This window comes from Lacerta agilis, chromosome 17 (genome assembly GCF_009819535.1).
Source record: "Lacerta agilis isolate rLacAgi1 chromosome 17, rLacAgi1.pri, whole genome shotgun sequence".
Lineage (NCBI taxonomy): Eukaryota > Metazoa > Chordata > Lepidosauria > Squamata > Lacertidae > Lacerta > Lacerta agilis.
Window position 1 is genome coordinate 8,310,079 of NC_046328.1, and position 24,629 is coordinate 8,334,707.

General features: G+C 44.5%; 2 protein-coding genes, 1 long non-coding RNA gene and 1 other non-coding gene across 6 annotated transcripts in view; all 4 read left to right on the forward strand.

The window, feature by feature from the left end:
- The first annotated feature begins 345 nt into the window (after positions 1-345).
- Positions 346-7,690, forward strand: PUS1 (pseudouridine synthase 1). 2 transcript variants are annotated; one of them, XM_033136354.1, is made up of 6 exons: positions 346-366; positions 2,115-2,354; positions 3,109-3,246; positions 3,893-3,995; positions 5,975-6,672; positions 6,924-7,690. In XM_033136354.1, exons 2-6 carry the CDS (start codon positions 2,124-2,126, stop codon positions 6,969-6,971), a joined length of 1,218 nt encoding a protein of 405 aa, XP_032992245.1. In that variant the 5' UTR covers positions 346-366; positions 2,115-2,123; the 3' UTR covers positions 6,972-7,690. The 2 variants fall into 2 exon arrangements, with proteins under 2 accessions (XP_032992245.1, XP_032992244.1); XM_033136353.1 differs by lacking the exon at positions 346-366 and adding an exon at positions 561-674.
- Positions 7,691-9,727: 2,037 nt separating this feature from the next.
- LOC117039246 lies at positions 9,728-12,785 on the forward strand. 2 transcript variants are annotated; one of them, XR_004425738.1, is made up of 3 exons: positions 9,728-9,830; positions 9,927-10,181; positions 12,462-12,785. It is a non-coding gene; the product is annotated as an uncharacterized LOC117039246 (long non-coding RNA). The 2 variants fall into 2 exon arrangements; XR_004425737.1 differs by having other exon boundaries at positions 9,728-9,813.
- LOC117039354 lies at positions 10,470-10,606 on the forward strand. Its single transcript, XR_004425770.1, has one exon. It is a non-coding gene; the product is annotated as a small nucleolar RNA SNORA49 (small nucleolar RNA).
- Positions 12,786-15,077: 2,292 nt separating the features above from the next.
- Positions 15,078-24,629, forward strand: part of EP400 (E1A binding protein p400) — a 79,388-nt gene continuing 69,836 nt past the window's right edge. Inside the window, 3 exon segments of the mRNA XM_033136096.1 lie at positions 15,078-15,216; positions 18,038-19,377; positions 23,986-24,096. Of these exon segments, the coding sequence (XP_032991987.1) occupies positions 18,064-19,377; positions 23,986-24,096 (1,425 nt within the window). The 5' untranslated portion in view covers positions 15,078-15,216; positions 18,038-18,063.

Consider the following 24,629-nt stretch of genomic DNA (forward strand, 5'->3'; position numbering starts at 1 on the left):
AAATGATATTATTGTTATTATCATGGGTTAGGACGTCCCTGTTTTGCATGGGAGAAATGTTGGGAGGGTATCTGAGCGCGCACAACATTTGCAAACGCTGCTGGGCGGGTCCCGCTCCCACACCGCCCCAGCCGCTTCGCCCAGGCAAGTGACGATGATGGACGGGAACCCGGAGTCCCCCGCCCGCCCACTACGCAGCGCGCTCGTCATCCCCGCAAGCTCCGGGCTCCTCCCCTTCGCGAACCCGGCGCGCTGGTGCGCTCTGGCAACGTTCCGTCCCTCCGCGGCTGCCGTAGTCGGGCGCCGCCGCCGTCCCTTCCCTTCGTTCCCACGTGGTTGCAGGGCAGGAGCAGCTGCGGCGTCTGAGTAAGTGGCCGGAGCGGCTGCCGGGGCTGCAGCAGCAGCAAGGGAGGCGGCGGGCGGCTCTTTGCGGCGGGCAGGCGTGGGGAGCCAGGGGATCCGGGTGTCCTTCCTCCCTGCCTCCCTTGGTTGAGGAAGGAAGGAGAGGGAGAGAGAGAGAGAGAGACCTCAGGCTGCGCCCAGCGGATGCCTGCGTTGCTCAGCGCCCCGCTCGTATGCCTTCCTTAGCCTGGCTGGGGTCGGTGCCGCGGCGTCTGGCCGCTCATTCCCTCGGGAGACCAGCCCGTGGCTGGCGGCTGAACGGCATGGCTAGCGTAGGTATCTCTCCGGATCTTCGGCCGTTTGAGGTTTTGGCGGCGGCGGCGGCGACCCGGGAAAGCTTCCTTAGAATATGACTTTTATCAGCTGGCGAGTCTTAAGAAAGGAGTTAACTTCAGGGCGTTGGAAACCGCCTTGATGCGGATCTAGCTCAGGATTGCCTCCTCTTATAGGGTTTGAAAGAGTGGACCTGGAGATGCCACCGGGGGCGTTCTGCACCATCGTCATCCTTGTTATTAAATAAATTTCTATACTGCTCTTCACCCGAAGATCGCTTGGCGGTTTACGAAGACACAAAGATTCATACCTTAATAACAAACCCAATCCATACAGGGGGTGGGGGGAGATTCAGTGCAGCTACAAAGGTAACATGCATGCCAAGCGGATGCTCTTGTCACTGGGCTACAGCCTTTCCCTATGCAACGTGGTGTTTCTGTTGCTTTATATTCAGCTCTTTTTTAAAAAAGTGTATTTTTAACTCTTCGTCCCCTGAATTGCAGAGATTATTCTGTTGTTGGTGCATTACCTGATCTTCAGAGATGTGCATTGTGAGCTGCGCCAAAGTTGCTCGTTTCAGCTGGGCGTATGGCATTGCATTGAATAATGTCTGTATACATATGTATATGTCAAGCAGAATTAAAACTCCACCAAGCAAAACTGGGGTTCTTGACACTGGCTTGGCTGCCAGGTCTGCGGAGCGGGCTTCATGGCAAAGTCAAGGATTCATTGCTCCAATATGGCCCTTCGGGATTATTATTCTGAGCGGTCTTTGCCAGATGAGAGGAAAAATCCAGCCAAGGGGGGAAATGTATTATACACAAACACACACACACAAGATTGTTGTTGTTAGGATTCTTCTCCAGCGATCGCTTATAGGTATATATTCCAAATAGCACATTTAAATGATGGTTAATGATAAAGGCTTGATGTTACTGGAGTTTGCTAAGGCTTGCATGGAGAAACTTACAAAGCCAATAGGGATATATATTCTGGTAATTTTGATACAGAATCTGGTAAGGATTCTAGAGTTGCTTCTGTAGTGCTGGGATGGGGAATCTGTGGCCCTCTGGATCTTGTTCTACTCCCAATTCGTTATGCTTCATAGAAAGTGATTCACAAATGAAAACAATTAATAAATAATAGCACCCACCCCTGACCATTGGCTCTGCTGGCTGGAGCTGATGGGGGTTTATAGTCTTAACATCTGGATGCTGCAGGTTCCCTGCCCGTGCTGGGTGACCTGTAGCTCTCCCGATATTACTGCACTAAAACCCCCAGCAGCTCCTTTTGGACTTACTTGCTTGGTTGCCTTAAGAGAATTGTATTTTGTCAGTTGATTTTGAGTGATCGATTCAATATCTGTGTGAACAAGGTTTCTATGGCTGTCGTGCGCTTTAAATGAAGGACTTAATTACCTTTTGGATGATCCCTTCTAGTGCTTTGCAATGGCCGAGGAGTTGAGGACCGTGGCCGGCAACCAAGCCAAGAGGCTGAAGAGCAGCTGCAGCAACATAGAGGAGGCAGCGGAAGAAGTTGGGAAGCAGGAGGAAAACGGGCATGAAACAAAACGGTTCAAGACCAGTGGGGAGGAGGTGGAGGACGGGGTGAAGAGGTTCCCCAAAAGGAAGGTTGTGCTGCTGATGGCATATTCAGGGAAAGGCTATCATGGGATGCAGGTGAGTGGCTCAGGCACTTTACCTGTGAAACGGCCTACCTATGCTTGGGGAGTGTGTGTGGAGTTGCCAGGCTAATTTGTTATTGGCCTTTGCTTAGGCATGTAGGTATGAGATGAGGATGGGGGTTGGTGGTCTTGCTGCTGCTGCTGCTGCTGCTGCTGCTGCTCTGCTTTGTTCACCTATTTATTTATTTAAAGTGGTGGGGAACCACTGGCCCTCCAGTTCGTTGAGGCTGGTGGGAATTGTAGTCCCACGACATTTGGAGGGCCAAAGGCACCCCACCCCTGCCCTATGATTCACACTGCTTTCCCCTGTGCTATAGGGAGCCTTCACTGCCTTTGTGACAGTAGAATTTGAACACAAGGCTGCAGAGCGGAAGAGAAGCAGGGCCATTCCCATCTCGCCTCCCTTGAGAGACCGTGTGCCTTTGGGTCCCCTCTCAGCCACCACTTTTAAGACTTGGTGTCTGAGTTTGCTTTCCTCCCTTCTTCCTCTCCATTACTTTCCCCCCACATGCCATGTCTTCTAGATTGCAAATCTGAGGGCAGGGACTAGCCCACTACTGATGTTTGCAAGTTCTTCTTTTTAGCTAAAGAAACACGGCTAGTTACCACATTAACACTTTTCTTCGATCCATCCCAGGCGCTTGTACCTGGGCTGACTTCCTGATCCTTATCTCATCCTTTGTAGCAGCCAGGCAGCTCCAGATCTGGTGAGTGAGGTACATTCAATCTTTTCTTCTTTTTCATTCCAGCGCAATGTGGGGAATGCTCAGTTCAAGACGATTGAGGATGACTTGGTGTCAGCCCTCATTCGATCAGGCTGCATCCCAGAGAACCACGGTGAAGACATGAAGAAGATGTCTTTCCAGAGATGCGCCCGGACAGACAAGGTGATGCTGTTTTGCGTATGCAAATGGGAGTTTCAACAAGGTGATGCTGTTTTGCGTATGCAAATGGGAGTTTCAACAGCATGGAGTGTCGGCGTTGTGGATTGCAGCCCTGGGGAGCTCCTGCCACACAGTGTAGTAAATACAGTGGTACCTCAGGTTAAGAACTTAATTCGTTCTGGAGGTTCATTCTTAAGCTGAAACTGTTCTTAACCTGAGGTACCACTTTAGCTAATGGGGCCTCCTGCTGCTGCTGTGCCGCCGCCGCACAATTTCTCTTCTCATCCTGAAGCAAAGTTCTTAACCCGAGGTACTATTTCTGGGTTAGCAGAGTCTGTAACCTGAAGCATCTGTAACCCGAGGTACCACTGTACTGAGCTTGATGGGCCAATGGTCTGACTCTGTATAAGGCAGCTTCTTATATTTCTGTATGTGGCACCCTAACACATATGTAAAATACATGGTCCCTGGGTTATGGTTTGGCATAGAGACCCTTGCGTTCTTCAACTCAGTTCCGTTTTGTTTGTTTTCAGATTATACTAACTTCCTGAATCCATGCTTAGGACCCTTAGTCCATCACTGTTTGATGGAGACTTTTCTGGTTCCCTCCCCCCTGTTGATTTTAATCCCTACCTGTTGATCCACACAGGGTGTATCTGCAGCTGGGCAGATCGTGTCGCTGAAGGTCTGGTTGATAGAAGATATCTTGGAAAAGATAAACCACCATCTTCCTCCTCATATACGAATTCTAGGTAAGGGACTAAATAAAAGGAGCTTTTGGTTGTGGGCCTTCATCTCGGTGATCACACCTTTCAATATTTCATAACCAGAGCAATAGGGATGAGCCCTTCTCTCCAGCTTGTAAATGGATAGGCGAGGTGGGCCTTGGTGTTGAGGGTGCTTTGAGTTAAGCTCTGTTACATCAGAAGACCCCCTCCTGTCCCCCAAGCACAGGAGTAGCCAACCTGGAGCCCTGCAGATGTTGCACTCCAGTGTCTATCAGCCCCAGCCAACATAATCAGTGGTTAGGGAAGATGGGAGTTGTCATCCAACTACTTGACTACCTGGCTCTTCTGGATAGACTCCAGAAGGGACCTACAATTAATTAGGAACACCACATTTCCTCATTGGTATCCACATGAGAACAGGGCATTTTAGAGCTCGTTAGATGACCAAAATTCTTGCCAGCTTTCTTAAGAAATACCTTTACTGCATTGCGTTTCCAAGTGATGCCCGCCGCAGTCTTGGATGGCTGCTAAAACTAAGGTCCCATACACAGACAGACTTTGTATTTGTGGTCAACCACAGGTGAAAGACATCACTCATCTGTTAACCTGCCCCTTATATAGGTTCCTGAAACCTTGGTTCTCAGGGACAGCTCAGTTGGTAGAGCACGAGACTCTTAATGTCATTGTCGTGCATTTGAGCCCTCTGCTGGGCGAACAGTTCCTGCAATGCAGGGGGTTGGACTAGATGATCCTCGTGATCCTTTCCAACTCTACAGTTTTATGATTCTGTAAAAGCAGGTACATCATGGCAGAAAGGGTTTGGTTTCTTTTTAGTGACAGTAATATCTTCAGTTACAGGTGTGTAGCCGTGTTGGTCTGCCACAGTCGAAACAAAATAGAAAATTCTTTCCAGTAGCACCTTAGAGACCAACTGAGTTTGTTCTTGGTATGAGCTTTCGTGTGCATGCACACTTCTTCAGATTGGCAGTATCTGAAGAAGTGTGCATGCACACGAAAGCTCATACCAAGAACAAACTCAATTGGTCTCTAAGGTGCTACTGGAAAGAATTTTCTATTTTGTTAGTAATATCTTCGTAACACACAAAGTAACCTTTACTGCATTGTTTACAAAAAATATCAGGAAAAGGGGGTTAGATAAAATCGCTATACATTGTTTTGGTGATTCAGAGGTTTAATCTGAGATATAAGCCTCTCTCTTTTACATCATGGAAGCCAGCTTATAGTATGTGTATATGTATGTATGTATGTATGTATGTATGCATGTGTATGTATTGCATTGTTTTATTAATCCTATTGCTGCAAGTTTGTCATGGCCTTGGGCTAGAACAATAAACTTCTGAACTGAACTGAACTGGCTACCCATGTCCCTTGAAGGTTAGCAGAGGCAGGGTCTTTGGCAGGCACTTTTTTTTTTTTTTGCTTTCCCCCACCAGTACCAATGTTCCCCATGAACTGGGTTGAGTTGGCATTTTTTAAGTAGGCCTTTCCACTTAGATGGGAGAAGCGTATGTGCCAGGCCAAAATGATAATTGCTGATTGTGGAAAGTGAACAGCGCAGCAGCCGAGAGAGGCCCCAAGTTGTGCCAGGCAGGATGTACTTCCTTGTGTGGTCAGTTCCACCCCCCTCCTGCCAAAAATAAATCCCATAGAGGCTGGAATGTGAAAAGTTTTGCCACCTGTACATTTTGAAGCCTTGATGTACTGAGAAATTTGAGAGTTCCATTAAGCCAAAACTGTGGACCCCTGAACCTAAAGCAGGTCTGGGGGAGCCTGTGATCCTTCTGATGTTGGGACTCCAGCTCCCATCGTCCTCTGCAAGGATGGACAATGGTCAAGGATGATGGGAGCTGAGCTTCAGTGACATTCGGAGGGTGACAAGTTTTCTCCCATCCCTGTGCTGAAGTATCCTGGGTCCACAGTTCACCTGAAACTTGATGGGATTGTAAAGATCCTGTTAATGGAACATGCGTGTTTTAATCTAGGACTGAAACGGGTCACAGGAGGGTTCAATTCCAAGAACAAATGCGATGCCCGGACATACTCTTACATGTTGCCAACTTTTGCCTTGGCACACAAAGACTCTGACCTTCAGGATGACACGTACCGCCTGAGCACGAAGACGCTGGAGACCGTCAACAGCCTTCTGGCTTGCTACAAGGGGACGCACAACTTCCACAACTTCACCTCTCAGAAAGGGCCCAAAGACCCCAGCGCCAAACGCTACATCATGGAAATGTACTGCGAGGAGCCCTTTGTGAGGGAAGGCATGGAGTTCGCCGTGATCAAGGTGAAAGGGCAAAGCTTCATGATGCACCAGATCCGGAAGATGATTGGGCTGGTGATCGCCATCGTGAAGGGCTTCGCTTCTGAGGCCATCATGGAGCGTTGCTGGGGGGAGGAGAAGGTGGACGTCCCCAAAGCCCCAGGGCTGGGCCTTGTTTTGGAGCGGGTTCACTTTGAAAAGTACAATAAACGTTTTGGGAACGATGGGCTCCACGAGGCCCTGGAGTGGGTGGAAGAAGAAGAAAAGATTGCTGCTTTTAAAGAGCAACACATCTACCCCACGATCATAAGCACGGAGAAAGAAGAGAAGTCCATGGAGAGCTGGGTGGAGACGCTCTCCAACCACGACTTCAATTCCACTGTCTCAAGGGCACCGGTGGACAACAGGGATTCAAAGGTAACCCAGTTGGTGGCCGTCACTGCATTCCAAAGTTTAACTATGCGCAGTGTGGATAAGTGTTTCTTTCATCTGGCATGAATCTTGTAATGTGTAGCTTCATTGTTTTTCCATGAGTTCAAGTGCTGTGAGCGTGGGAGGAAAACCTTCCTGGATCCACTTTCTCCACACATTCCATAATTTTAAAACCCGTGTCTGTGAATGCCACTGACAGTTTGTGACTATGCTGCTTCTTTCTCTCCCTTTTCCAGAGTGATGATCCTGAAGGCAGCGATGGATGCGGAGATGACTCGGACTGAACTGAAATCTGCTCCAGAGGGCAGAAATATAACAGCACGTGGGTTGCCCCACACCGTTCTGGGAAACTTCTGCTCGATAACCTTGGGGTCGTCTCTCAACTGTTGGTGCTCATCTGCTTCATTGATGAGCATTGCCCATGGCGGATCACCAGGCCAAGCTGTGGGAGGAGAAGAAAAAGGACTTTTAGAGCAACTCTGTCTATGGTTACTGGGTGGGAAATAATGTCAGCTGGAGCCAATAGTGCATTAATTATGCTTTACAAAAGAATTATGTCATTTTTACTATGTCCAGTGCACAATAGAAAGTAATTAATAATCGGACTCTTAAGACAATGAAAAGGTTTTTTAAATATCATTTTCCCCTCCTTTTTAAAATGAAGGCCAAAGTTTATTCCTCCTTTCTTTTGGGCTTTTTCTGATTGTACTTCATTCCAGCTCAGCTTGTGGAAGGAGAGACACCCCCTTCCCTTCCTTAGCTTGCCATGTCTTTGCCTCTGGTGTCCCAAGAGACAAAATGGTTTCTCTGAACAAAACCTGACTGTGGAATATATAAAAAATGAGCTACTTGTGTCAGAGGGCTTTAAAAAGAAAAGTTTGTCTCTGGTTTTTGTTTTCTTTTTTGAAAATAAAATAAAGACTTCTCGTGGCACAATTAGAAAAGAAAAATCATCCCTACGTTTTCTGTGTACGAAATAAAAGAGCTTAAGATTCTGAGAAGAGCCAACATCCTGTTCTCCCTGTGGCCAGCCATACTCTTGCGGGAAGTTTGAAAGTAGGACCTGAATGCAACAACACTCTCCACTTGTGATTCCTAAAAACTGGTACGCAGAAACACATTGCCGCTGACAATGGAGGGAGAACATTGCCATGACACGTGTGTGTAATAATAGTAACAATGGGAAGCTTTCCTACCCTGATCTTCAATCATATAGTGAGTGTCTGGGTCATAGTTCTGTGTAGATCTCCCCCTCCATGGGCAGAGAGGGGAAGCTGTATCTGGAGCGACAGGTGCCTCCATCTTCCATTATTTCGTCACATGAACACCACATCAGCTTTAAAGTGGGGTACACGGTTCTTCTCCCTCCAAGTTAAATCCTTGCGACAACGCTGAGAGACAGTGACTGGCCCAAGGACACAGTGAGCTTTCCTGGCTTGAGTGCAGATTTGGATCCTAGTTCAGCATCCTAACCGCTACACCGCACAGGCTCTCAGTGGGATCTTGCTTCAGTACTGGCAATGGGGCAGCTTCCTCCTTGACACCTGAAGGCAGAGGCTTTGCACGCACTTTGTGATTGTATCACTAACTACTAAGCTGCAGTGGTCATATACACAAAGCACTCTTACACAACCGGAACAGTCACCGTAAGAAGAATAGAGAACCAGTGCTCCCCCCCCCATAAAATGTTTAGGGGTACTCTCATTTTCCTACTCCTATTGAAATACTGCCCCTCAATGAGACCAAACTTAGATTCACAAAATGTTTAGGGGTATGCATCCCCCCCAGGAAAAAAAACTGCTGAGAACTGTAGTTTACCCCACAGTGCTACAGTTCCAAGGATTCTTTTGTAAGGCGGGGATTGTGCTTTGCATGCAGCCAAAATATGTTTTCTCATTTATATGTGTGACTTTCACTTCAAAGGAGGCAGGGATCTGTGTCTGAAAGTGAAGTGTGGTGTTGTGGTTTAGGCTAGGTTTGCAGAGGCCCACGTTTAAATTGTTCTTTGGCCAGCAACTCCACTGAGTGGTTTGGGGGGTGATTGCTATTTCTCAGCCTGCCCTTCCTCACAGAGTTGTTGTAGACAAGAGTGGATGGTAGTAAAGGGGGGGAGTATTAATGGTCCACCTTGAAAGTTTGCTTTTCAAAGATTTTCCAAGTAGCCTCACAATAATTACAACTCCCATGATTCTCTCTCTCTCTGTGTGAAATAGCCCTGTCAAATGTTTTTCATCTGAATATATACTACAGCAGGCATTCAATTGCTGCCAGGTTTGTTTATTATGCATTAAAGAGATTTATATCCTGCCTTTCCTCTTAAGGAGCTCAAGACAACCTGCAGTGTTTTTAATAGATTATAACGATATGGTTTCAATTGCATCAATGTTTGATACTTAAAAAAAAAAAGTTTTGTTCTGTGTTTTTAGGAGTTCTTATTTTTTTTTGTCTGTAAGCAGTCTTGACTCTGTCAGGGTTCAAACAATCAATCAAACAAATGTATGTATGTAATAATATGGTTCCTATTTTTCCCCCTCACCCATTTTATCCTCACAAGAACCCTGTTAGGTAGGCTCAGGCTAACACTGAGAGAAAGCAGCTGGCTCAAGGTCACCTTAAACATCTGCCTTAGCCCAACAGCCTTAACAGCTGCACCTCAGTGGTGTAAAAGCCAGTTCCGGGGGGGGGCAATTTAGTGTGGGGGTGACTTGTGACGTAATATGACGTCCCAAACGTCATGGTTAATGGCTTCCGAACCGTCATGCATCTTGTGAAAGAGAACTCGCATCGCGCATGACCCTCCTTATTGCGTCCCCGTTGGGTTACCGTACCCTTACTCACTCGCCCGCCCGCCCTGCTATTTGACTGCTGTGCTTGTGATAGGCGGGCTGCTCTAACAGTCACTACCGCTTGGCCAATACCGCGAGAGCTCTAGTTCGGCGCTGGCCAATGGTACCTATAGCTGGCGCAGCCCCTCCTTCCCGAGCTCGCAATAGTACGGTATATTGTGGAAGGGGAGATCTTGGGCGCGTGCGCACCCCCCCTACGGTGTCCTTCAAGTGGCATCGCCCATCGTGGGTCCTCCGCGGGGCGGTGGCAGGACAGACCAAATGCAGTCTTTCGAGAGGGGTGAGTGTGTTTAATGGGTAGGTAGGCTTGGTGCAAGGATGGGTGAGGCATTTAATGTTAGATACTGAGGTGGTATTAGCATGACTGCCTTTTCTTTTCTTTTCCCTCGGCAGGAAGGTGGGGGGACACACGACTAAAGCAGTTGGTATGGCGCAGGCTGAAGTTCCACCGGGAGAGTTGCCCCCCCAGCCTTGCATTCACTACCTAGAGGACACGAAGCGGCACAGAAGCGAAGATGTAATCTGCTGTTGGAGGCCCTCTTCTGTCTTAAACAGGGTCTCTGTTGGGGCCTTCTGCGTGCAAAGCAGGTGCACTCCCACTGAGCGGCTGTCCTTTCTGCATGACGCTTTAAAAATGCAATAGGAGAGGTAAAGTGATTCAAGGAAGCGATCAAAACCACATCTGTGTGCATGTGATGGTGGTCTCAACATCTTTATTCCTTGCAGCATTCCAGTGTGGTGGTTGTATAAACGTAACAACACTGAATTTTGAATTGCATTTTTAATGTTTGATGCTTTGCTATGTTTCTGTATACGCTGGAAGCCACCCAGTCACATGGGCGGGGTACAAATAATAAAATTATTACTATTGTGGTAATATAATCTTACCAGTACTGTGGTGGGTAATTAGTCCCAAGCATCTGCTTTAGCACATGTTTTCCTCTACCTTACTCCAGAGACTCTCTAACAGTAGAGTGCTTTGGCATTGACTGAGGATATATTGAAATCATGCTCATATCCCTCCCCAGTAGGATGCTTGGTTCCCTTTGGGGTCTACAATTTGAGCAAACATTCGTCTGATGGTAGGTGTTTACAAGACTCTGGGCGCAGGCATGATGCGGCACATGTACAGAATGCATACAGTGGTACCTCGGTTTACGAACTTAATCCGTTCCGGAGGTCCGTTCTTACACCGAAGCCGTTCTTAAACTGAGGCGCGCTTTCCCTAATGAGGCCTCCCGCCGCCGGTACCCTTCCACCATTCGTTGACCAAGGTAAAGTTCGCTAACTGGAACAATACTTCCAGTTTTGCAGAATTTGTAACCTGAATAGTTCATTAATGTGGGAATGTTTAGGGATGCAGGAGAGGATATATTGTTTATTATATCCTATCCCAACTTGTGTTAACAAGTCCCGGAACTTAGCAGGATGCAGGAGAGGATATATTGTTTATTATATCCTCTCCTGCATCCCTAAACATTCCCACAATTAACAGGACTGTTCGTAGACCGAGGTACCACTGTACTGGCAAATTACGGCAATGGATTGCAGCTTTACAGCATGCCCAACTTCTCTGAGCAAAATCAGGGGAAGGGGCATGAGACCTGGGGCTTAGCACAAAAGTACTCAATAATTATCCCACATCTTTGCAGTTGGTGGTGGCCATGTTGGCCTTTGAGAGTGTGGCGGGTTTAAAAGTTAATTTATTTATTTAATGCAGCTTTGTAAGGAAGCGCAGGATAGAAAGGCCAGCAGAACAATCTGCAAATAGGCTACTGTTGTGTGTTTCCATACTGGCAGCAGAGGAACGTGACGTCCAGCTAAGTCAAGCTTGGATAAGAAGAGCCATTTCAGTAAATGGCAGGGGGTTGGACTGGACAGCCCTTGTGGTCTCTTCCAACTCTATGATTCTATGAAATGTGCATAAATGGGTCTACTCTGAGCATGAGTTACATCGTATACTGCAAGTGTCCCTGCCCAATCTGGTAGAGATGATAGGATAGTGAAAAAGAGAAGAGGAGCACCAGAGGAGCAGGAAAATTCAGGCAATAATTCTTCATAGAGTATTCCCCAGTATCAACCGTATTGGGTCCTAAGATTGGCAGGGGAGGCCCTGACGGTGGTGCTGCCACTGGATGTTGCCCAGTTGGTGTTGACCTATGTCAGGGCCTTTTTAGTGGTGGTTTCGCATTTGTAGAATGCCCTCCCTGGTGAAACGCATCTGTATCCCTCACTATTCACTTTCACGAGGAATTTAAAGATACTCTTGTTTACCCAGGCACTTGGATGACTGAAAGACACTGTTCCTGGCAACCATGAAAATGATTAGCTTCAAGAGTATGTGATTGTTTTTAGACAACTTTTTAATTTTACTTTTAGTTGAATTGTTTTATCACTTTTCTGTGTACTGCTGCCCTAGGTGCCCTTGGGAGATAAATTTAATAAATGAATACATAAAGTTATATATGTTTATTTATTAAATATCTATTCTGCCCTTCATTTGAGGATAAAACGGCAGTTTACAATATAAAAACACAAAAATGTGTACCATAGTAACAAAAAGAAACAGTACCCCACAGTTTAAAAGGCCATAGATTTATTTTTATATAGAGGCAAAAAGATGTGGTGTTTTGATTTTCTATTCATATACAGTGGTACCCCGCTAGACGAATGCCTCGCTAGACGAAAGGCATTCGCTAGCGGAAGGCTGTCTCGCAAGACGAATTTTTCAATGGGCTTGCCTCGCAAGACGAAAAAATTTCCGTTTTTTTTTTCTTTTTTTCGTCAAACCGCTATTCTCTCGTTGGTGCTTCGCAAGACGAAAAATTCGCTATACGACAGCACTCGCAGAACGAATTATTTTCGTCTAGTGAGGCACCACTGTACACAGTAGTTAATACTCTTGTTTTTTAATTATTCTCTCTTTAGGCACTTTGATCACAGCTGCGGTATCCATGCTGAAGAGAGATTGTGGCTCAGCAGCATGTTCAGCCATAGCAACCCTATTTGCATGATTGGACTCATTCTGCAGTTAAGCCAATTTTTCAACACACTTGCTAGAAATGGAACCTCCTGGCGGCGTCTAAACTCCGAAGTTTTGAAGTTTGTGAAAGGAACAAAGGTTTTGTTCAAGGAACCATTAGTGCTGTTCTTGTAATTAGTGCTGTTCATGCCAAGCAGCCGTGAATATTTTGTATGTATCTAAGGCAGGGGTAGGCAACCTAAGGCCCGTGTGCTGGATGCGGCCCAATCGCCTTCTCAGTCCAGCCCGCTGATGGTCCAGGAATCAGCGTGTTTTTACATGAGTAGAATGTGTCCTTTTATTTAAATTCATCTCTGGGTTATTTATGGGGCATAGGAATTCGTTCTTTTTTTCTTTCCAAAATATAATCTGGCCCACCACATGCTCCGAGGGACAGTAGACCGGCTCACAGCTGAAAAAGGTTGCTTACCCCTGATCTGAGGCATTACCTATTAATGTTCATATTTTTCATTCATCCACACTTGGTTAGATATTTGTATAGATATAGATACCTGTACATACATAATTTTTGAACTTTGAAGTCCGAGATCGTGCTTTTTAATTTTTTAAATGCTGCCTCTGATGTAATAAAGTAGATTATTATTTGTTAATTGAATACAGTAATAAAAAGTTTGATAGTTATTCATATTGAATATTATATTAATATATTATTAAATAAAGCATACATTTGCACAATGCTCCTTGAGTCTTTGGTATTTTCCTCATCTCATCCTGTTTATCAATAAAACAGAACCTGTTTCATAAAATGAATCCATTTCCTGTTTTTGTCTTTATGCCAGGCCTTGATTTAGTTAGTTTTTCTGCCAGTATAAAAATGCAAACTTTATTATACCAAGCTTCTAACGATGGATCTTTAGAGTATTTCCAGCATTTTCAACCAGTAAATACCGTGATACCCTCATAAAAACAAGAAGCAGCATTTCCTTATATAGGATGTGGACATTTTGGCAATGAAATATTTAATGATGCTAATTTTGGAGCCATCTGTATTTTCTTCTTTACTATAAGACTATACAGTATTATTTAAGGACACCCTGTCAAAACCCATGCACATATTGGCATTCCCAGCATACAGGTACCGTATGTAGGATATACGCCTCCCATCCCTTGCATCCCCCCCAACAAGTCTTGTGCCCATTATTCTTTTAAACTTTTTTAAACTGTTTATTCTTTTAAACATTGTAAATGTTTGATGCCAGACCTTTCATTGCAGAGTAAAGTCAAAAGCATCAATGGCTCAAATCCTGTTTCTTCAAATATTCAAATAGATTCCTGCTATTTCAGTTTGAGATAAAAGAAAAGACCTTGATGTAACTGGGAGTTGTTCCTTCAGTTGACCTAATTTGGGAACTGCCCCTTAAAACAGATCACGAATAGAAACTATGCCCCACATTTGCCACTGGCTTAAGTATTGAATTTTGCTGCCCCCCCCCAAAAGTATTTAAAAGGGAGTAACAGGAAAGAAAATGGAGTTTTCTCAGGCTATAACTGAGGGAGGAATTATCTGTAGTTTCTAGATCCACCCCCCAAAAAAATTGTAGGGTAAACCGTGCACCCCCCCCCCCAAATTGTAGGGTAAACCATGCACTGCCCTGTACTTAGTCAAACCCTCCAGGGAGACTCACCTGGCACCATAATTGTATACTGTACAGTCCTTTTCTTCTGGGAAAAAGGTGTTGAAATGTTTCCTTCTGTACCCCCATAAAAAGCACTGATTATATACACCTTTAGGTGCCAGGTTTTTTGCTCTGAATTCTGTGGCCTCCTTTTGAGTGGTGAAGTTTCAATCTTGCCTTTTTAAGGATTGCCTTTCAGATTTTTCTTTTTGTTTTTCTTCGATGTCGGTTTTGAGTTATAATAATTTTATTATTTATACCCTGCCCATCTGACTGGGTTTTCCCAGCCACTCTGGCCGGCTTTGGGTTATCACAGTAAAAAGAAAGAAAGATGAATAAATCCAATGCAGTGTGTTGTGCAATGTTCTTTCAAGTTGGATGATTGTTTTATTATGGATTATTATTTATTGTATTTGACTGAAGTGGTGCACACCGTACTCTTAAAAATTGCTGGCATTTATTTATTGCTTGATTTTACAGTCAGGAATTATAGCAGATTTTTAAAATGGCTCTTTAATTTTTAAACCCGAGTCTAAAATTATGCAGACGCATGTACCAATTCAGATTCTTTCTCTCTCTCCCCACCCCCCCCTCCTTCCTTCCCCCTCCTTTTCTGTCTCACTTTGGCACATGCGCCGTCAGGGCCGTCCTTTCCGCGCGCCTACAGAACGTACTTTACGTTCACGGTGGGCGGAGCCTCTATTCGCATGCGCATTTCTCCAAACCGAAGCCTACTAGTGAAGCTGGGCGGGCGGGCGAGGGTGGGGTGAGTGGAGTAAGCGCGCTTACCCGGGTTGACGGGCGCGACGTCCCGCGAATTGACCCTCACCGGCGTCCGTACAACCAGCGGATGCGCATGCTTCTCCCCCCTCTCTCTTTTTTTTGTTTCCTCCTCCTCTTCCTCCGCCAGTTTCCTGTCAGGAGGCGGATGGCAGAAGCAGGGCCCGGCTCGGAGCGGGAGGGACGAGTTGGGGAGGCGCCTTGACTGGAGCGCAGCGGGTTGACACCTCGCCGGAGAGACAAGGTAGAGCCGGCCGGTCCCGGGAGAGCTTGGCGGCTTGTGTGCGAAGGCCGAGGTGCCTAGGCCGCTCTAGGCCCGGCCTGAGAAGCGAGCCAGGCCTCGAACTCGGACCCCCCCCCCTTTTCTCCTCTCCCGCGCGCCTGAGGGAGTTAACGGGCGCCGGGAAGGGCCAAGAAGGGCCGGTCCCGCCGGCAAGAGAACGCAAACGCCGCTCCAGGCTCCCGAGGGGGAGCTTTTTCTTTCCGTTCTGCAGCTCGGCGCTGCCGGGTGGGTTACTCGGGCGCTTCCGCGACAGGGTGACGGGACTTGGTTCGCCCTGCCGGATCGGGCCAGCGGCCCCTGTATCCCCAGCATCCTTGTCTTAACAGTGGTAGGGAAGGAAGGGTTGTGCCGGTCCGTGGCTGCGGTTTAGGGCATCCGCTTTGCACTCAGGGTGTCCCAGGATCAGTCTAGGTAAGCTGGGAGGAGAGGAGCCAAACTGAAACCCTGGAGAGCCACTGCCCGTCATTGCATTTGTTTGTTTATTGCAGGCGCCCCCAAACTCGGCCCTCCAGATGTTTTGGGACTAGTAACTCCCATAATCCCCAGCTAACAGGACCAGTGGTCAGGGGTGATGGGAATTGTAGTCCCAAAACATCTGGAGGGCCGTGTTTGAGGATGCCTGGTTTATTGCATTTACGCTCTGTTTTTCTCTCCCCAAGGAGCTCAAGGTGGTGCACATGGTTCTCATTTAACCCCCTGCAACAACCCTGAGAGGTAGGCTAAGCCGAGAGGCCGCAACTGGCCCAAAGGGCAAGCCCACTGAGTTTCGTGACTGGGGATTTGAACCCAGCTTCTTAGTCCGCTAACGTTAACCACCACACCGCACTGTAGAACAGCCTTTCTCAGGGCTAGGGTGTTGTTGGGCTACGACAGCCATCATCCCTGGTTAGCAGAACCGATAGTCAAGGACGATGGGAGTTGTAGTCCAACAGCACCCTAAAGTTGAGAGGTTTGACTTGTTTAAGGAATTTTCTTGTGTTTTTTATGCCTTTTTTTTGTTTTGTTGTTAATATTGATATGTTATGGGCGTAGAGAGCTGCCGCTTTGGGTGTCATCGATTATTCGCTTCTCACGGCCAAACCCTTACACAATGACTTGGAGAAATAAAAGTAATAGAACCATTCAGACAAGAGTACAGATTTTTGTGATTCATTTTAAAAGGATCATGAACTGCTAAATCAAATAGATATTTTAAGTGATATGCATAATAAAATTGTCAATGAAATACAACTAAACTCCACCCAAAAAAGTATGCATAGAATAATTTTTAAAATTCAGATTTAATTTGTAAAATGTTTAAAACAAATGTAAGTAATTAAATTACATGTCTGGATAGACTTGTGGAAGTGCTACTGGGTGCAGAGAAAGAGATACTGTACTGGATTAAGACACCAATTCTTTTTTTCCTTAAGGAAAGAAAATTAGCAAAAATAAGGTTCTAATTCCTACAATGACATTTATTTTAAGTTTGTTGCAGCAAAAACCTACAGAGAATCTTGTGGCTCCTTAAAGGTGACCAAATTTATTATGGCACAAGCTTTTGTGGACTACAGTCTTCTGTATTAGAAGCATGAGATTTTTAAGGCTTTCCTGAACACTAGAACTGAAGAGGCTGCACAAATGTTAACCAGAAGGGAGTTCAATAGCTGCAGAACCACCACCTGGAAAAAAACTTATTAATTAAATATTTAATAATTATTTCATTTTTATTAGTGCTTTGGGAACCTGCTGTTATTATTCAGAGGCAAGTGAATGTGGTTCTCCCTCTCCCACTTTTTAAAAACCCACAGCAACCCTGTGAAGTAGCAAAACAACAAAACAATAACAGATGTATTATGACATAAGCTTTCAAGGTCTGCTAGAGTCCCGTGCTTCAGATATGTGAGGCACTGCCCTGAGTTGAAGTGGGGAGAGATTGTAGACATTGAGGTTAGAAAGAAAGAAAATGCTGAATATGTTAACGGTGGCAGTTCCTACACCCAAGTTAAAAGTAACTTGAATAAGACTTCATGCATCATATTGTCCACAGACATGAAAGTCATAATAAATGTGTTTGGTTTTAAGATGGCATTTCATGCTTCTATTTATGTTTCACATCATAAAAATGAGACAGTAACTGCAGAAAACAATTTTAATCCTTCTATTGTGGTTCAGCATAAAACATTTAACAGAGCAGCATGCAGTACTATACAGGAGAATATTAACCTTTCCTTTCTTGTCTTACACTTGAAAGGTGCAACTGGTGGTTATAGATCTAGTAGCAATCAGGTGGAGCACATCTGCTTAAATAATTTGGAAAAGTTGGAAAGAAATTAAATGCATTTATTTCTATACACTTGTACCTCGGGTTATGTATGCTTTGGGTTGCGTACTTTTCGGGTTACGAACTCCCGTAACCCAGAAATGTAACCCGTTGCACGCGTGATCTGCGCATGTGCAGAAGCGTTCTGCGCTGTCTGCGCATGCGCAGAAGCGTTCTGCGCGCTTTGCGCATGTGCAAAGCACGTTTTTCGGGTTACGTACAGCGACACGGAACCAATTAAGTACCGTATGTAACCCGAGGTACGACTGTAGATCCATGAAGGTACATATGTGCATTTTCCAGGGTAACATAAAAAGCCTGGACTGGAGACTCTGGGAGATCTTTAAAAACCCCTCACAATCATTTAATTTCAAAAGTGGTTGAGGGCACAAAGGGAGTGGAAAGACAAGTCTGACAAAACATTGGAGGAATGCTCTCTTTACTGTGTTGTTTAATGAACTTTTCTAAATTTCCCTTTAGAAATTGAGAACATTAAAAAGGTGATAATGCACCATGGCAATGGTCCTCAAAATGCCCAACGCCAGCTCCAAAGGTCCCGCTCCTTCACCGGCAGTGAGGGTGAAGACCAACAGGCGAACCTGCCCCAGTCTCCAGCACCTTCGTTTGCTCCTTCAGCAAGCCCATCAGCACCACAGTCTCCCAGTTACCAAATCCAGCAGTTTATAATGAGCAGAAGCCCAGTCACTGGGCAGAATGTGAACATCACCCTGCAGAATGTTGGACCAGTTGCGACAGGAAACCAGCAGATCACGCTTACTCCATTGCCGATCCCGAGTCCGACCTCCCCGAGTTTCCAGTTCAGCCCTCAGCAAAGGAGGTTCGAGCATGGGTCCCCCTCCTACATTCAAGTTACTTCGCCGTTGCCACCACAGGCTCAGTCTCAGAGCCCCACGCAGCCTAGCTCTATGCCAGTGCAGTCCATATCAAATGTTCGGGCAGGCACCCCAGGGCCTGGCTTGGGAATGTGCAGCCAGAGCCCGACACGAGGCTTTGTTGATGCGAGTGTTCTCGTGAGACAGATTAGTTTGAGCCCTTCAAATGGCGGGCACTTTGTGTATCAGGAAGGCTCCGGCATCACCCAGATATCTCAAGGCACCACAGCTCAGGTGCAGCTTTCATCTTCTGGAGCACCTGCTGCGGTTAGAGAACGTAGGCTGTCGCAGCCCCACTCGCAAACCGGTGGCACCATACACCACCTTGGACCACAAAGCCCAGTCGCTAGTGGAGCAAATATCCAACCTTTACCTAGCCCTGGTCACATTGCAACAAATAACCTGCCACCTCATATCAGCAACATCATCCAAGGCATGCAGCAACAGCAGCAGGTTCTCCAAGGTCAGCAGTTGAGCAGATCCCTGGGATATGACAGGACTTCTAGTGGGCTAATAGCTGGGGTTGGAGGAGCTTCTGCTTTTGGAATGACATCGCCGCCACCTCCCACAAGCCCTTCCCGGGCTAGCATGCCCCAGGGGCTGACAAGCCTCCCTCTTGCTCCTTCAGTAAGTGCTGTGGTGAAAAAAACAAAGAAACTGGAGGAGATCCCCCCAGCCACTCAAGAAACTGCTCAGCTGAGAAAGCAATGTTTGGACCACCATCTCAAGGAAATGGAGGTGTTGAAAGATGCTTTCAAAGAGTATTTGATTGAGTTGTTTTTCCTGCAACACCTGCATGGAAATATGATGGATTTCTTAGCTTTCAAGAAGAAGCCTTGTGCGGCGTTGCAAGCATACCTCAGGCAGAATGACTTGGATTTGGAGGAAGAGGAGGAAGAGGAACAATCTGAGGTTATCAATGACGAGGTAGGAACTTGCTGTTCCAATAACTTAGAAACCTACTGAAGCCTAGAATTATTTATACCAGTTATTTGATTTCTAATTCTGTAGTCTGTAGTGTGCATACTTGGAACTCAGTACATTTGAAATCGGTTAGATTTGCATTGGAGTACAAAGCATGAGTGGGTTGCAAGATTTATTAGGCCAGTAGATAGCGCAGCATATCCTGCAGCATTCGTCTTTAAGGTTTGATGTTTTGACGTTGCAAACAGATTTGCTGGACTTACGTTTAGGATCTTAAATTTGGCTGTTAGTTGTAATTCCATTTGATCTTATTTGTGGCTTTGTTCATAGATTGGTTATGGTATAGTACAGGCATCCCCAAACTGTGGCCCTCCAGATGTTTTGGCCTACAACTCCCATGATCCCTAGTTAACAGGACCAGTGGTCAGGGATGATGGGAATTGTAGTCCAAAACATCTGGAGGATGGGCCGAAGTTTGGGGAAGCCTGGTGTAGTAGGTAGAATGTTCCTCTTTGATCAGGAAGATGCAAGTTCAAGTCCTGTTCTTACTTTAGCCATGAAGTCCAGTAGGTAACTCCAGACAGGTAGCCATGTCTCAGCTTAACTTGTCTTGCAGTGTTGTTATGATAAAATTGGAAAGTGAGGGAAATGGAGAAAATTCCTATGCAATGTTGCCCTCAACTTTTTAGAGGAAGGGCAGGGTACAAATATGAAAATGATATAAAGCTATGATGTGCTGGCTTGCAGTGTTACAAAAATAATGGCAAAATCCTTAGGGAACCCCTTAGGGAATTGTCACTTTATGATATAAATATTTTCTTCTAGTTGAAACCAAAGTGTGTCAGAAAAGTTGGTTTAACATGGAAGCAGAAGTTGTAGGGCATTTTTTGTTTTTTGTTTGCTTGCTTTCTCACCAGTCATGCTCACACAGGAACCTTAAATTTGAGTATAAATTTGCACAGTAGGTTTACTGGCACTCAGCTAAAATGGCAAACTTAGCTGTCGGTTAAAAGAAGTTACAGGTAGCCGTGTTGGTCTGCCATAGTCAAAACAAAATAAAGTGTGCATGCACACGAAAGCTCATACCAAGAACAAATTACTTGGTCTCTAAGGTGCTACTGGAAGGATTTTTTTTATTTTTTTATTTCGGTTAAAAGAAGGTTCAGCTCTGTAATTTGTGGTGAATCCAGTGTGTGGTTACTCAGAAGCAGTTACTCAGAAGCAAGTTCCACTATGTTCATTGGGGCTTACACCCAGGTAAGCGTGCATAGGATTGCAGCCATAATTTTGTAATAACATCAAGTGAAAACTTGAAGCAGGCTTAATTTAGGACTCCACCAATTTCTCTAAGTGTCACTGTAGTGCAAAATAATGATAAAGGCCTGGATACAAAGAACACCATAGTTTGTTCTACATGAGCAAATACAATGGTACCTCGCTAGACGAATGCCTTGCTAGACGAAAAACCCGTCAAACTGCTATTCCCCCGTTGGTGCTTCGCAAGACGAAAAATTCGCTATACGACAGCACTCGCTGAACGAATTAATTTCGTCTTGCGAGGCACCACTGTAATACACTCTGGGGCTATGTTTTTCAAATAGCTTCCTCCTTTTCTTGCTGCATAGCAGAGTTTGAAACTGAACTTCTCAAGGTGTCTCTGGTGTCTGCTGTTGAAAAATGTTGTTTTCCTCTTTCTTTTTTTAAAAATCAGACCTGGTGAAGGAAAGCTGTAAGCAGCTACTGGGATCCTGATGCATGTGTCTAATTTTGTTACATTAAAAAAGTGCAGTCCAAAAGAAATTTAAACTCTTCATTATCTGTAACTATCTGACGCAGACACCACTTTCTGTTGTTTTGCAAAAAAATGTCAAGCCTAAAGTCTGTGTCTATTTTATAAAAAGCAAATTAACAATGCAATCTTATACATGCATACTCAGAAGTCAATTCCATTGAGATTTGAAACTTGAATGGTTTTGCAAGCTTAGCAGTAAATTGTCTAATACTTATACAAATGTTTACTGGTAAAACTCAGGTATAAACAGGATTTCTAGAGGTCCCATATTTCAAAGGGGTTCATTCCAATTTATGATACTATTGATTTTAAAGGCGATGTTTACCTACTTTAAACTTCCAAATAATGTGTTTATTTTTTAAATTTAAATAATTTATTTACCACTTAGCTACAATAGTCTCTAAGCGGTTCGCACAGATACAATACAAAGAATAAAAATCAGTTAAAATCAATTAAAATTATAAAATCACACTTCAATTAAAATGCCTGCTGGAATAAAAAAAAAGCTTTCAGTAGGCACTACAGTACCTACAGTGGTACCTCGGGTTACATACGCTTCAGGTTACAGACTGCTAACCCAGAAATAATGCTTCAGGTTAAGAATTTTGCTTCAGGATAAGAACAGAAATCGTGCTCTGGTGGTGCAGCGGTAGCAGGAGGTCCCATTACCTAAAGTGGTGCTTCAGGTTAAGAACAGTTTCAGGTTAAGAATGGACCTTCGGAACGAATTAAGTATGTAACCAGAGGTACTACTGTATTCGCTTCCATCAAAATGGTGGGGGCCGTGTAGTCTCACAAAAGTATAGAGTGGAAAGCAGGTGAACATCACTTTGAAATTCATTTGAATGAAAAGTGACAAAATCAACAAAACAAAAAGGACAAATAAAAAAAAAACCAATAAAGGACAACAGGCTCTTGACATAAAACTCCTTATTGCAGCTCAAAGGATTTCAGAGTAATAATAATAATAATAATAATAATAATAATAATAATAATAATATATTTATTTATACCCCGCCCATCTGCCTGGGTTTCCCCAGCCACTCTGGGCGGCTTCCAACAGAATGTTAAAATACAATAATCTATTAAACATTAAAAGCTTCCTTAAACAGGGCTGCTTTCAGATGTCTCCTAAAAGTCTGATAGTTGGTTTTCTCTTTGACATCTGGTGGGAGGGTGTTCCACAGGGTGGGTGCCACTACCGAGAAGGCCCTTTGCCTGGTTCCCTGAGTAAGATGCTCCTCCTCCAGGAGCTTGAAATGCCTGAGAGTTCTTAAAATTCAAGAACTCATTCTTAAATATAACCAGCTCAAGCTTGAAAAAATAGTACAACCAGGGCTTTTTTTCAGCCAGAAATCACTGAAACTCAGTTCCAGCACCTCTCAGGTGGGTGCCATTGCCATTCTAACGAAGGAGGTGTTCATGGTGAATTTCGGCGCCTCATTTTTTAGAAAAATAGCACTGAGTACAACTATGTTTATTTAATTAATAAAATTTATGTACTGCTTGACAGTAGAAGCCCTCAACATGGTCGAACCTCTGCAATTGATAATCAAAGTGATACTACTTAGGACCGGTGTTTCTAAGTTTTACAGAAGTGCTTGTCAGGCATGATGAATACTCAGAACACTAAATGTGGAATCAACCCTTGCTTGTCAAACAAAAATATATGTTTTCCCTGCAGAATCAGTTTTAATGAAAAATGCAGCAAAAAGCTATCTCATTGGTGTTGTGCATCCCTTTGGTTTCAAACTTTTGCTATGAAGACAAGCTCCTAATTTTCAAAATAGTTATTTTTTAGAAAGTCTTTCTGAAATTCATTATACAGGTTGAGTAAAGGCATTTAACTTCACCTGAGTAGGTCTGGTGGCATGGCACATAAAATCAAATGTATCACTTCTTAAATTTTGATAAAGTACATTCCTTTCTATAGACAGTAATTTTTAAGGAGACTGATTTTAACCTATATCCCCCCCAACAGGATATCATTTTCCCCCTTTACTTTTCGAATGGTCAAAATGATTTATACCTGCTTAACCGGTCCTGTGTGACATAAATGGATGTTAAAAACCTTTCACTTGAATTTATAACAGTTTTGCAGGCATCCCTATTTAACACTCAATTTAAGAAAACATTTTTCTCCTTTGTAAAAAATAAAATGGACTTATGGAAGACGTTTGAAGAAACAAGGAATAAACTTCTAGGAACATGGACAATGTTACAATTCCTTTTGAAAAACAAGGCGCTTTGGGGTACCTCCTTCTCTTTGTATTTTGTGCATTTCCTCTCTCTTGTTCCCCCTTCCTTTTATCACCTTCTGCTAAAGCAATGCAACTTCATCCCTTGCCTGGGTGGGCTGATTATTATGGGAGTTTGGGGGAGGGTGCGAGGAGGGGAGAGAATGCAGGCTATGCTCATTGCTTAATAAATGTTGGGGCTCTTCTGAGTGTGAACTGTCTGTCATGCTAATTTTGTTGTCTGTTAAAAAAGCCAATATCTCAAGTTAACCCATGTTATTTGCCTATTCTAAATTTCAGTAGAGACTTTAGGTGGCGAGTGGTCGCAAGTAGCCTGTGCCTCGCCCCATTCTGCTGTCTATAAAGAGAAAGCAGAACATCTTATTTCTTTACTTTTTTCTTCTTAAAAAAAAGTGGGTTCAAGTCCCATCACACCTATGGGCCTTTTCTTAAAATCCCCTCTTCAGCGAGGAACCATCAATGCAATCAATGCAAAGTGGAGCGTGTTGATCAGATTTTTTAAAAACACAAGAAAAGAAAATGATTTCCCTTTTTGTTTCCCCCCAAAATATCTTCTCTCAGGTAAAGGTTGTGACAGGAAAGGATGGGCAGACTGGTACTCCTGTTGCTATAGCAACCCAGCTTCCTCCAAATGTTTCTGCTGCTTTTTCATCCCAGCAGCAACCATTTCAGGTACTTTTTCAATGGTTCTAAACTTGTAGTTTCATCCCAGGTGATTATTACTATTCCTTTTTTTCCTCATTCAGATTTGGTATTTGAAAACAGAACCTGCATTTCCCCACCCCACTCCCTGAGAGCCCATCCCTTTTCATCTAAAAAACAGAAATGAATAGTAAAACCTCTTAAAATTTCAGATGCATGAGTGTTTATGGAGCTTTGAGGAAGTTACTTTTCCCCACCTCTTGTCTCAAAGTTGCTGGCTTATTTCATTAACTTTCAGCTTTTGATGTGTTCCGCTTTGGTTTGCTTGTCTTTGGTTCTCTTGTGCGTTCTGCTTAGTAACAGTGTGGGTCTCTGTGTCTGTGGAATATGACTGTGGATTCTTTCTAAAATTCAGCTCTCTCCCCCCCCTTTTGTCCTTGATTTTGAAGGTTTTTGAATACAGATACAAAAAAGGGGCAGAACTGCCGCAGCACCTTTTCTCTTTCTGATGCAATTTAAACTACCACACTTTACAAATGCATAATAAAATGCCTTGCTGTTTA